This window comes from Balaenoptera borealis (assembly GCF_965194805.1).
Source record: "Balaenoptera borealis genome assembly, chromosome: 2".
NCBI classification, from domain to species: Eukaryota; Metazoa; Chordata; class Mammalia; order Artiodactyla; family Balaenopteridae; genus Balaenoptera; species Balaenoptera borealis.
Window position 1 is genome coordinate 79,913,346 of NC_138867.1, and position 14,060 is coordinate 79,927,405.

At 43.4% G+C, this 14,060-nt stretch overlaps 1 protein-coding gene across 8 annotated transcripts in view; it reads right to left on the bottom strand.

Annotated features, from left to right (window-relative positions):
* The window catches only part of ERAP1 (endoplasmic reticulum aminopeptidase 1), a 120,806-nt gene that overhangs the window by 18,878 nt on the left and 87,868 nt on the right, over nt 1-14,060 (bottom strand). For 3 of the 8 annotated variants that reach the window (XM_082375552.1, XM_082375551.1, XM_082375548.1), the window contains 5 exons: nt 7,799-8,339; nt 5,863-6,001; nt 2,619-2,753; nt 1,423-1,543; nt 167-321 (listed from right to left, as the gene is read on the bottom strand). In XM_082375552.1, coding sequence (XP_082231678.1) covers nt 167-321; nt 1,423-1,543; nt 2,619-2,753; nt 5,863-6,001; nt 7,799-8,339 — 1,091 coding nt within the window. Of the gene's footprint in view, nt 1-166; nt 322-1,422; nt 1,544-2,618; nt 2,754-5,862; nt 6,002-7,798; nt 8,340-10,368; nt 10,400-10,663; nt 13,454-13,651; nt 13,983-14,060 lie in introns of those variants that run through there. The other 5 variants (XM_082375553.1, XM_082375550.1, XM_082375554.1 and 2 more) reach the window with 5 other exon arrangements.

Below are 14,060 nucleotides of genomic sequence, written 5' to 3' on the forward strand. Positions count from 1 at the left end.
AAACATGGTACCTAATGCTTTAAAGAATGAATTTTTTCTTCCAGGGAAAAAGACATAGTAAAAATGAACTGGTAGAATTCATACAACAGTATGAATAGCCTATGTCCCAGAAAAGCAATATAGATATAGTTAACATTTTTTTGAAAGTGTGATTGAGCTTATATACCTGGTGGGCGAGTTCATGGGACACAGTCATCGTGATGCCAAGCTTACTTGATGCAGAAGACTTTTCAGCATCAAACAGTAGAGAAGATTCCCTGTATGTTGTCAGTCCCCAGTTTTCCATAGCACCAGACTGAAAGTCAGGAATAGCAGCAAGATCTTGGGAAGGAAACAAAAACGTCTTACCAATCTCAAGCTACATGTTGTCCAAACACACTATCTTTCAGAGTGGATGTGTGTAGGGATCAAAGAAAAACTACGTGGCTCACGAAGAATCATGGATTATTCTAGACTGAAGAACCTTTCACAATAAAGAAAAAGGACTCAGTGACTCATACAGAGTTACTTTGCTACTGCAAGACAAAGTCAGGCTTGGGTTTCAGACCTCCTGACTCCATTTCTAATTCTCTGACAAGGTGCTTGGGGACTAGACAATTTTAACAATTGTCTCAATAATCCACTCGACCTTGGATGCCCAAGACTCCCATACACCTAAAAACTCAAACACACAGTAGTTTTAAGGGCTCAAGTAAGAAAGAAAATGCAGATTTTCTTATGCTCTATCAATGAATTCATTCGAAAAATTCATTGAGTACTCTATGTTCCTACCAAATGTGTGCCAATCATGAAAAAAATGCAGCCTCTGTCCTTTGCTATCTGCCCAATAATATAATTGTGCTTGTCTTTAAAGTCAGAAGGCAAGGACTTCCCTGGTGGTGCAGTGGTTAAGAATCCACCTGCCAATGCAGGGGACACGGGTTCAAGCCCTGGTCTGGGAAGATCCCACATGCCGTGGAGCAGCTAAGCCCGTGCACCACGACTACTGAGCCTGCGCTCTAGAGCCTGCGAGCCACAGCTACTGAAGCCTGCGAGCCACAGCTACTGAAGCCTGCGTGCCACAACTACTGAAGCCCGCACACCTAGAGCCTGTGCTCTGCAACAAGAGAAGCCACCGCAATAAGAAGCCTGTGCACCATAACGAGGAGTAGCCCCCGTTCACTGCAACTAAAGAAAGCCTGCGCATAGCAACGAAGACCCAACGCAGCCAAAAATAAATAAATAAATAAATTTATTTTTAAAAAATTAAAATTTAAAGTCAGAAGGCAAAATTTTCTCCATGCCATGTGCCTCAGGAACCTGCCAGGTTTTAAAGACTTGAGGGCCTGCCGAGCTGAGGAGGGAGATGCCAATTAGGAGGATATAATCTACTGCTGGGGTCAGTAAATGCCACACTTTGTAACATCTGTGCCAAATCTATACCTTGTTTGGATAAGGGATATGGAATGCTGAAATAATCCTCATAAAATTCTAGAAGAGTCACCGCGGCATCCAGTGCATAATCTGCCTGATTTATCTTGTCTGGAACAGCATATACGGAAACCTGAAGAGAAAGGTATACGAAAGTTATCCAAATGCCACAGTGGCTTCTCTAGAAGACTGACATTAACAGCTTCATATTGTGGGATATGGTTGCCAATATTAAGGAAGACAGTTGGAAGTTCCATTTCTTATATTAATGCTGACTGTTCCTGATCAACCCCCCTTCTGAAAACTACAACAAACGCTGGATAACAAATACAAACATGTCTTTTTAAATGTTTACAGGAGAGAGTGAAAAAGTAAAGCCGACTTAGTTGCCAAAAATGAAGGGACAGTAGAACCCTGAGAAGTCAGCAGAGCACTGCAGCCAGCTTTTGCCCTGAGGACACTGGCCTAGTACAGATGGACTTGAACTTGGGTTTTCATGGCATTAAAGAACTCGGGGGATAGGAGACAAAGTCCCAAGCCTGTCCAAGGTGGGAAATGTACCCCTATTTAAATAAATAAGGTAACTTCAAATAAAGTGTCCCATCCCTCCTCTCCAAAAATCTTATTTGCATTCAGAGCCACAGCATACAATTGAGTAGGTTGTTCACTACACAATGGTACCCCCAAGTGGCAAGTGCTCCTTGAAACAAGATCTTTTTCTCTAGTACTCCAGTATTCCCGGGCCCAAATGCTCTCCCCAGAGCCATTTAATAATCCAAGCAGACTGCTCTATCTTACTTCCTTCCCATGGTTAGAAACCCCCGCTCAGGTAGTCAGTGACATTCACTTCCAAACTGCATGATGTTATGCACAGGAGCAACCTTAGAAACCATTGCAGGATCTAGTCCAACTTACACATTTTAAAGAAGTATAAGCTAACTTCCAAGGGGAGCAGGGCAAAAGGGAGCAGAAAGTCAGTTAGTGGTGGAGCCAGGACCATGACCCAGGCCAGGCCAGGCCTCACCACATGTTTTTGCTATTAGAACCCCACTGTAAATATGAGTATCTGAGACAACGGGATGACCAACCAACTGGTTTGCCCAAGACTGAGGGGATTCTTAGGATGCAGGACTTCCAGTTTTAAAACCAGGACAGTCCCAGGCAGGCTAGGACAAGCTGGTCACCCTATGTGACAATCGCAGGTTCACCTTGACGCCACTTTTGGTCATCTTGCTGACAGACTTAAAATCTGAAACAATGAAGGCCACCAGGTAGGTGCTCATCTTCACAGTCACATCAAAATGGTCTTCTACGAGTCCTTCAGCAACAGTCACAGATTTAACCTAAAATCAGAATAACTGAAATCATCAAATACAATTACCCAAGACATTGAAAACATTTTATAAAGAGAAGTTTCCTAACTCTCAGACATACTGAAAGTATACGACATGACATTTGTATAATTATTTTAAAATATCTCTTTCTGATATCTGATTATAATTTAGACATCAAGGCCAAACCATTCTACTCCATTTATTTTTTAATTGAGATATAATTCATACACCATAAAGTTCACCATTTTAAAGTATACAATTGAGTGGTTTTTATTATATTCACAGTTATACAACCATCATCACTTAATTTCTTTTAAATAATCCAGATAATCACAAACTAACTCATATTTGGCACATGAGGATTGATAACATGGGTGAGACAAAGCAAAACTGAGATTTCTGGCTTTGCCAAGATGTAGCTCACTTAAATACAAGGTATGAGAATGATCTGGAAATGCAGTGTCTGATAGGGGTCACCGAGGACAACCTAAAAAGAGCTTCTACTTTCCTAAACAGTTGAAAGTAACCCATGCCTGGGCCTGACCCTGCAAAGCCTCCTCCAAACTCTGATTTGCTTCATTGGAATCAGTTTTTCAATGCAATCAGGGAGCAGCCTTGCAGAGTAGGGTTGGGGTGATAAAGGTACAGTCTAAGATGTCGGCTTCCAGAGAAGAAAGTATAATGCCTCAGCCAACAGAAAGCACTGGGCAGGACCCTGGAGAGAAGACCAGCCAGAACTAATATGAGAAATTCCATGTTAACACATGCATTTTTCCTGTAATCTTATTTCTACCTCTGTTTCTCTGCCCCCTTATCCTTCTTCTTTTTTTTTTTTTTTTTTAATTTATTTATTTATTTTTGGCTGCGTTGGGTCTTTGTTACCGCGCACGGGCTTTCTCTAGTTGCGCCGAGCAGGGGCTACTCTTTATTGCGGTGTGCGGGCTTCTCATTGCGGTGGCTTCTCTTGTTGCGTAGCACAGGCTCTAGGCGTGCGGGTTTCAGTAGCTGTGGCACGCGGGCTTCAGTAGTTGTGGCTCACGGGCTCTAGAGCGCAGGCTCAGTAGTTGTGGCACACGGGCTTAGTTGCTCCGCAGCATGTGGGATCTTCCTGGACCAGGGCTCGAACCCGTGTCCCCTGCACTGGCAGGCGGATTCTTAACCACTGCCACCAGGGAAGCCCCACCTCATCCTTCTTTTTAGTACCCACCAGCCACAAGCTATGGTGCCTGCTGGTCACCCTTTGGTCATTCAAACCCTAACTCTGATAGCCAACCTAGGTTTACTCTTGAAGGACCCGAAATTACCTTTGTTTTTAAAATGCCTTCAACCTACCCCTAACAATAATTTCTATTCTTGACATTGTTTTAATTATTAGCACAATGCCAAGAATAGAAATTTAGATGTGATTAACTCCTGCCCCAAACACTTCGGTGTTCCAAAGGTGTATGTGCTTTTCTAGCCTCCAAGAAGATCCTTTGAGACCCCACTGTCCTTCCCCTCAACCCCAAGTCTGCATCTTGAGTTCAGGCCACCCTGTTAGATTTCTGCCAAGGGAAGAGCTTTCTCGTCCAGGAGCAAGATTACATTAGATTTTCTGATCCTCAACAAGTGGGTCCCGGACGTCCATGGATTTAGACTCCAGTGTCTTTGTGGAGCCTTGGGGCTCTTGCCTTCCCCCTGCAAGCCTACAAAATCTCCACCAATCTTGTTTAGTGGGTCAGTCTGTCCCTCATTTCCAAACCACCCCTGTTCCTTTTTTCTCCTTAAGCTGTAATTCTCTAATTAGAGAACTCACTCCCATCCCAGGGAGCAATACCATATTTGGGGAGGGAACTATAATTTGAAAAAGGATTTTCTCTATCTCAAATTTATATTAGGAAAATGGCATAACTGTTTCTTATCTTTCTATATACAAATTCAGTGGGGAGAGAGACAAAAGTTCTTGGCTGGTAAGGATTCACGAAAGTCTGCTTTTTATACAGCCTTCTAGGAGGGAATGTCAGAATCCCTTTAAAGGGATCCTTAAGGGATTCAGCGAGCAATATAGAGTTCTAAAGGTTGAGAAATACTGTACTAGAGGTTGGCTTGTGGCTCTGTGAGTCCCTTCATGCAAAGCTAATGCCTCCCCAGTCAGCACAGGGATGAGGCGTGATACCCTTCTGGACTCCGGGCAAAGCCTATTCCACCCTGAATCTCATCCACAGTGAGCTTCTCTGAACAAAGGGTGTGTGTGCTTCTGCAGTTGGTATGCATCAGGGGTAGAATGACAGCTCAGCTTATGCTTTCCCAGTGCTACCAGAATCATAGGATAACGGCACTTACTAAGTAATTTTATTCATTTGGCGAGGTCATCTTCTCCTCACCACTTTTAAAAGTCAGAGGGGTTTTGGACTAGCAGATGCAAACTATTATATATAGAATATTTAAACAGCAAGGTCCTATTGTATAGCACAGGGAGCTATATTCAATATCCTGTAATAAACCATAATGGAAAAGAAAAAAAATAAAATAAAATAAAGAAATAAGAATCAGAGGGAAAACTGTCCACATCTGCTTTGGAACTGGGAACTGAGCTAGCTATCATGACTTACCTTTACTACCATAATATTCTTAAAAGATTACTTTTTTTTCTTTTTCCACCTGACCAACTTTGTGCCATAGTTACAAATTGCATAGCTAATATTAGTAATATAGTATATAGAAATTATAGAAAATAACTATATCATAGAAACATGGCCTTATTCGACAAAGCATTCCCTTTAAAATCCTTTTAAAAGAGCATATGAGAAAATAAAAGTGAAAGTGCTTTGTGAAGGGCACTCTCAGTTAACCTGACCTGAATTCTCTATAAAGTTTCCCTCCCATCAACACTGCACCTGCAATGTCACTCTTACCTAAATTTTGCATGTTTTTAGGGACAATTTTTTTCTTTGACTATAAATAAATTGTTACTTGAACCAAAAGCATAGGTTGGAAATGAAATAGAAAAGTTAGCTATCTGTAGACAATAAAACAAACAAAACAGGCAACCTGAATGTTAACTGTCAGTGAGGTAATACAAATCACAGTGAATCAATGGACTTTTCTTGTGAGTAGATACACAGGAGTTTAGACTCACCAGTGGCATGTTGGAGATGGCGAGGTGTCTTGGTTCCCTTCTGATCTTGATTGAAAAACTCGCTTTGAAAGCAGGTTCATCAAAGCAGGGAAAGGCCATTCTGGCTGCAGTCGGTTCAAACTGTGTTGATGCAAGTATCCTAAAATTACGACAAGGGAAATAAAAATGCACCATGAAGCGCCAGGGACTGTCAGTTAGGTGTGTGATCATTTTTTAATTCCTAAAGTTATCATAATCTTGATGAATCTCACTATTAAAAAAATTTTTATATGACAAAAGCTATCATAAACTAAAAGACAAGCAAAAAAAAAACAAGGAAAATTGATTGAAAGGTATTTGACAAAAGGTTAATAACCTGAACAGATAATGAGCTCTTAAAAATATGTAAGAATTATACCCAGCAACCAAGTGGAATAGCAGGCAGAGGTCATAAATCAGCAACTCACAAAAGAAGAACCTACAAATAGTCAATAAACACATCCAAAGCTGCACAGCTTCCTTAATGATCGATGTAATAAATTAAAGGGAAAAATCCGTTGGCGTTTTGGCTCTAAAAGGATTGCCAATACACAGTATTAGTGAGGAATATGGCAAGGGATATCAAAAGTTTATTGACCCTTTGACTTAGCAATTTTACTTCTAGGCATTTATTCTGAAGAAATGATTTACGAAGATGCTTGTCAAATTATTGCTGATGCCCAAAAGTTGGAAACAACCTAATTTCCACCCATCGGGGATTAGTTAAATAAATCAACACACAAACATACATTTTAATAAAGTCGTTAAAATGATGTATAGGGATAGTCATCTGTGTAAAATACATCTCCTCAAAATATTAAAAAACTCCCTCGTGAAACAGAAAATATAACATGGCTCCATTTACATAAAATAATGTGTATGCATATCCAGAAAAAAGTCTAAAGGATATTCCCCTAAAATAGAAGCAGTAGTTATCTCTAGAGGCTATAATGAGGGTACATTTTACTTTTTTAAAAATTCTTTTTGGTAGTATCTGACTTCTTTTACCTCAAAAAAATAATATGAAATCCGAAAGTAAGTTAGTATAATCTACTAACAAATGAAATTTGATTTTAAAATTGAGCATAAAATCTCCCAACATATTTTATTAAAAACAGAACTAAAGCAAGGCAGGAGAGGATCCCTGAAAAAGTTTTCACTGAGACAAAAATATTAATATTTCCTCTAATTGGCTATATGGGTTGAATTGTGTCCCCCCAAAAAGATACATTGAAGTCTTATTACCTAATATCTGTGTAACTTTATATAGAAATAGGGTCTTTACAGATGTAATCAAGTTCAGATGAGGCCATCAGGTTGGGCCCTAATCCAACAGAATTGGTGTCCTTATAAGAAGAGGGAAATTTGGAGAATGGCCATGTGACAGGCAGGCAGAGACTGGACTGATGTCGCTGCAAAGCCAAGGAATGTCAAAGACTGATGGCACCACAAGCTAGGAAGAGGCAAGGAGGGACTCAGAGACTCAGAGAGAGCGTAGGCTTCCTGACGCCTTGATTTTGGACTTCCGGCCTCCAGAACTGTGAGAGAAAAAACTTCTATTGCTTTATGCCACCCAGTTTATGCACTTTGTTAAAGCAACCCTTGGAAACTAGTACATAGGCCAAGAGAATTTAAAATATTTATTATATGCCAGAAATCTAATTAAATAAACAAATAGGTATTCCCTCTGATAGAGCTGGAGGAAAGAAAACTGGTTAAAACAGAATGAAAAAGGAGATCCCAAAAAACAGGGGAAAAACTATGAGCCATTTTTAAATCTACAAAGAGATGCAAAACAAAACCAAAGAAAGAATTCAACAATCAAGGGAATTTTAAAAGACAATCCACCTGAAGTAATAAATTTAGTGTGGGTAGCACTTGAACCTTTTAAAAACAAAGAGAGAGAGACAAAAAATACCTCACTTCCCCTTCCTTGGTTCTGTAGGTGCTTTTATAAAATCCATGGAAACTCTCAGAAAGATTGCCAGCATAGTCAATGACAATGGTGTATGGGAGCCCAACCACCAGGGGCTCAGGAGCCAGGAGTGCGATTTGCTCCTGAGGCGGGTATTCCAGGACTCTCAGCAGCTCTTCAGACTGCCTCTCACCAGCTCCCTTCCTCAGGGCGGCCTTAGATATTTGCAGGTGGTGACTATGCAGGACGATGGTACTGGTGGGCTTGCTGGCTGTGATTTCTATTTCCGTGGTTCCCCCGAAAGTCAGAGTGGTGAGGTTGGCATGAATCACGAGATCGTAATGAACTGGGGTGATGTGCTCAGGAAGTCGCATTTTATTCCAAGGAAATGGTGCCCTGTTACTAGCCTTTGGAGATGTCGTTTCACTCCTCTGACACCAGGATGGAGTTGCCACAGTTAAGAGCATCAACAGTGATGAAAGCAGAAAGGACATGGTCACAAGGGGCCGTTTGATGGACAGAGATATCATCTTGCTTGAACTGCCTAGTGGCACAAAGGTGTAAAAGAAAAAAAAAAAAGAGTCACTAAAATATTATCAAGACAGCATAATTTCAGAATGTATCCATCCAGAATGAACAGATACAGATACAAACTTTCAAAAGTACCAGGTCTTTTCCTGAAAGTAAAATTACCTTCCCTATGTTAATGATTCATAAGAAGAAAGAGGTTTATGGTTAGCAACAATCACTAACACCTACTGAAAAGCATCATTTGGCTTTCAAAGTTTAAATTAACTCTTATCAGTCAGGGTTCTCTGTTGAAAGTAAGAACAAGCTCTGGCTGAGGATCCTGAGTAGCTCACTGAATGGGTCACAGGGTTGCCAGGTCATTTGGGAAACCAGGCTCATAAAACAGGCAAAAAATGGGCAGCCAGAACCACATCAGAGAAACATCTGATCAGGTGACCACCCCCTACCCACACTGGACCTTAGAAGAAGCCACCCTACTGCCTAGAGATTAGATTCTGACACCCCTGCAGCCACCAGTACAGTGAGGTCTCCACTGCCCCTGCAACGTTTTGTTGTTTCAGCAGAAGCGAGGTGTCTACACTACCAGGCTGGGAGGTGGAGAGAGCAAGAATCTGGGCTTACAGCTTCCTCAGCGGGAGACAGGCCTTGCTTCCCACTAAGCTTACAACGCAGAGAGTTCTTAAAACACAGGAAGTATAAGAAGGAAACATATATGCTCAGTAGCAAGGCGGGGGGAAAGGCAAGTAGTTGTAACAGTAAGCCTTCATAATACTGGCATCTTTGTCACACTGTCCTGCCAAAAGCTCATTTAGTATCTATTTAGCCAGGGAAGACTTTAGAGTGGCTTTTCATGATAGTTTGTGACAATCCCCTGGTTTCTCTCTTACACTCTATCCAACAAATAAGTGTTGCATGCCTGCTACCTACAAGGCTGTGTGCTGAGTACCGTGTGGGATATAAGAATATACAAGACACAAATCCCATAATCAAGGACTTCAAAATCTGGAAGGGCAGAAAACATATATACACAAAGAGTAAAACACAACAAAGTGTGGAGTGCTTTAAAAATAATAATAGGGACTTCCCTGGCAGTCCAGTGGTTAAGACTCCACGTTTCCACTGCAGGGGGCATGGGTTTGATCCCTGGTCAGGGAACTAAGATCCCACATGCCGCATAGCGTGGCCAAAAAAAAAAAAAAATTCAAAAACAAAAAGGAAGAAGAAGAAAAGAGAGCTGAGGGAGAATGGAATGGTATTTCCAAAGGGAGAGAGTGACTTTGGCTGCAGAGTGATGCTGAGATGCCTTCATGCAAGAGCAGCATTGAGAGTGGTTTGGAAGGACGGGTTGGATTTGGAAGTGAAGGGAGGGCATCAGAAGCACTGCAGGTGGAGCAAGCCAGAGTAGGAGCTACAGCACAAAAGGAGAAAGGATAGGGCTGTTCGGGCAATCAATGTGGACAGAAGCGAACCCCAGGAGAACTTGCTGGAGAATAATTATTCACAAGGCAAGGAGGGGGGTGACTCTAAGGTTACACTCAAAGCACACCAGGAGGCATGATGCAGACCATATTTTGCACTTTATTTTAAAGGCCATGGGACATAAAAGGAATGCGAATTTTAAGGGAGTTGGCAATCCATGCCCAGAGAACCAAGCATACTTTTTTCTCTCTCTTAGACAAAGCTGCCTCTCTAATAGCAGTTGGCCAGGAGGGGATCCTGTCAGGTGAGCTCAGGTTATTGAAATGATGGTGGTACACTGGATTCTTCCTCTATGTTAGTGGTTCTCAACTTTGGCTGCATATTAATGTCATCTAGGAAGCTCTTAAAATAACGACTGATGCTTGGGTCCCTAGGTCAGGGCATCATAATTTTTTTTAAACTTCCCAGAAATTCTACTGAAGTGCCAGATTGAGGAACCTCCTAGATAATCCTTGCCAAGCCATGGTCTTATCCCTTGATCCCTATGTGGGGAACACTACTTCAGGGGAATGACTGATGTGCTATCCCCACCCTTCACTCTCCATTCTGCTACAGGTACTTACCTCTCGCTTCCCCACAGAGTAGATCTGCAGGCTAAACAGAAAGGATGTCAGCACCGTAGAGACAGTCAACCATGGAGACACCATAATCCCAGTTCAAAAGGCACCACCCAAATGAGACAGAAAAGAAATGTGAACAGGAAGAACAGGGGTTTTTGTTTTTGTGTTTCTTGGGGTTTTTTGTTTTTTGTTGTCTAGGAACCAACTAAAGGATGCTTCCAGCCATGGAGGATTGAAGTGATTTGGAAGAGAAGAATAAAGTTTAAACACCAAAATAGTAAAGAGCTCCTGCCCCTACCTCCTCAGGCAGAATCCCAGGGCAGAATGATGGATCTCCCTTGAAGTTGAGGGGCCAGAGGTAGAAAGAACTTGTGTGATGCTTCCATTTGGAACTTCTGATGGCAGTAGCTTAGTAAGTGTGGCCTGCGCCCCAAGATGGCAGAGAGCACGGTGAAGGTGGCAGGTTCAGGCATGCAAGGGCTCTGGGAGTCCTCAAGGGTTCTCCAGCAGCCCAAGAGATCTAAAAATTCCAACTGGTTCTGAGCTGACAGCAAGGCCCACGGGCTGCTTAAGGGGTTGGTGGTGGCACCTCATAGCAAAGGCCTTGCAGTGTTGGGTCCAAGAGAGGAGGGAGCCAAAGAGATGATGGCTGTGTCTCAGAGAGGATGCAGTGCCAGGAAACCAAAATGGAACATGTGATACAGACAGCAAAAATGTTGTAATTCATACATACATATATAATTATTGCTATATCAGCAATATATATATTAGGTTTACAGTCAGAAAAGAAAATCTGGCTTTGAGTTCTTGCTCTGCCACCTACTATGACCTTGGGCAGGTTGTTGAATCTTGGTTCCATTTTCTTCGTGTGTAAAACGAGATAACACCTCTCTCACAGGATTGTTGTGAAAATTAAGTTAAAATATGTTCAATTACTCATTCCACAGATATTTATTGAGGGTCTATTATGTGCGAGGGTTTTGCGGGGCAGTGCAAGACAGCACAGGTCCCTGACCTCAAAGAGCATATAGTGGGGGTGGGGTGACTTTTAACAAATTTACACAAATACACACATAGATAGTTACCAACCATGATTAGCTATGAAGAAAAAAGCAACACACATACTGAAAGAGAGTAACAGAGCAGACTGATGTACACTGAGGGCTCTCTGAGATGTTTAGCTGAGATTTAAAGGACAAATTCAAGTTAGCTGAGGAAAGAGGGAGACAGAGTTTTGCAAACAGAGGGAACAGCACACATACTTGCAAGCTCAGGGGCAGTAGAGAGTGCTAGTTATTTATAAAGTCAGTGAAACTGAAGCCCAGCATGTGGCAGAAAGAGGCACCTGGAGAGGTGGGCAGGGGCCAGACCACCACAAACCTTCTAGGCATCTTAAGGATTTTGGATCCTATCCTAAGGGCAATGAGAAACCACTGGGATTTGAGCTAGGAGATCTAGCTAGGATCCAGTTCACACCTAAAGAAAATCACCCTTGTTGCTGTGTGGAGAGTGGAAGACTGGGAAGAAGTAAGAGTGAAGGCCAAGAGACCAGTTAGAAAGTAGTCTAGACAAAATAAGAGAGTGGTTCATACTCGGATGGTGTCAACAGAAAGAACTGGAGGGGGGGGGAGCGGGTGGAGACAGAGAGATGGATGGATTCAACATCTATATTTAGGGTGGATTAGAAGTAGGGAGTGAGGGAAAGGACAGATTTATGAGGATGGCTGCCAGGTTTCTACAATGAACTTCTGGGTAGTCATAGGTACCCTTTATTGAAATGGAGAAGGCCAGAGGTGGAAGAGATTTAAAAGGGAGAAGAGGGAATGAAGGGTTCATTTTTTAATATGTTTAATTTGTGCTGTCTATGAGGTATCCAAGGGGATTTATCAAGAAGGCAGTTAAATATACACAGATTGAGGGCACAGAGATAAGGGTTTTAAAGGAATTGCCTGTACTTCACTGTACTCCTTTAAAGTTTTAAAAAGTACCTTCCTTTGGCATCTGATCTTACTAAAAGCTTCTTTCACAATGTTGTGGATAAAAGTGCAGCAGTAACAGAGTACCTAACTTTACTTCACAGCCAGAAAGAGTTCAAGATACTTTAGGAACCTTACTGCCTTTGGTGATTCTGACTTTTCCCACTTACACAGGAAGTCAGGGGCAACCGGTCCTGGGCTATCTCATCCTTCCCTTCATTGGGACACTATGGAATGTGAAATCCATCATCAAGAGGTAATGGACCTTCTTCCAAAATGCTCTGAACAATGAAATTAACAAGCATTGATAACAGCTTGTCACTGCTGGTAAATAATAAAAATGTTGAATCAGTTCAATTTTTTAACATATTAGAATTTATCTATTTAGGTCCACCTGAAAATGTGCTACATATCAGAACAATTCCAACTCCGTGGAAAAAGAGACAACCCTGGCCAATTTTTTTAAGTTTTGTTTTGTTTTTTTAAGTTGTCAACTACGTCCTGAATTGAGAGCAAATACTCTGGGGATTCAGTAGAAAACAGAGCATTTCTTTCTGAACCTCTCACAAAGAACCTCCATGAAAAAGGTAAGGAAGTGTCTGCACTTCTCCTTCCTCATGAAATTAACTTGCAGGCCCACCAGGCGTGTAAGACACCCAGAGAGGGAATTTTAATTTGCTCAAACAGTAGTGTTTTAACTCGATAAACCCAGGCTGAGCCAGAGAGAAGTGAGGACAGACAACTACTGACAACAAGAACAGAAGAAGGGAGAGAATTGATCTTGAGGACACTTAACTAATGTTCCCAAAACACCCCCGCGCCTGCAAGTAACCAAAGCCACGTATGTTTCTCTGACTATTATCTGCAAGGTGCCCTCCTCGGCCTAAACCCTCAATCCACCCACCAGTTCACTCGGCCCTACTCGGCAGTCCGGTGGACGCGGCGGGCAGGAACGCAGCCTCTAGGAGGAGCGCAGAAGGAGGCTCCCGCGTCCCGGCCGGGAAGTGGCACAGCCCGGGGAGCGCGTGGGGCAGGCGCACCAGCCCTGCGCCCCTGTCCCTCTCCCAGTGGAAAAGAGGGACAAGGACGCGAGCAGGGCTGGGCCCGCGCCAACCCCGCCGCCCTCCCCGCGGACATGATCCCCAGCCCCACGACTCCCCCCCAGCCCCACTTCGCAGCCCCCTGGTTCTCTTCCTCCCCGCGCCCCAGACTCCAGGCCTCCCCAGCACAGGGAGGATGCCTGGGCCCCGCCCTTCCCCAACCACGCAGCCCCCTCCCCGCGGGGCGCACTGGGGACGGTAGCGCTGTACCTGTGGCTCGGGGACCATGCCGCTGCTGCCTGCCTTGGCCGCCCCGGGACCGAAAGTGAAAGTGGAGCCGGAGCTGCACGCAGAAGCGCAGGGCGCGGGGTCGAGCCTCGGCAGGCGCAGGGGCGCCCCAGGCCGAGGCGGTAGCTGGGCAAGGGGAAGCCCGGTAGTGGGGACGAGCAGACATCGCTGTTCCCAAGACAGGAGTTCACAAAACAGTGCGGCAGCAAGGGAAGCCGCAGGGTTGCACTGCTGGGGGCCCAGGCGGGGCGGAGCACCCCTTTAGGAATACAGATCATTTCCCCTGCGTGTATCTCTGGAGGGTTTTTTTGGTTTGGTTTGGTTTGGTTTTTCATTGATTAGCCTTCGGTGCAGCGGAGGTTTGGGGCTTAAGGAGTGGGCCGGTGCTCTT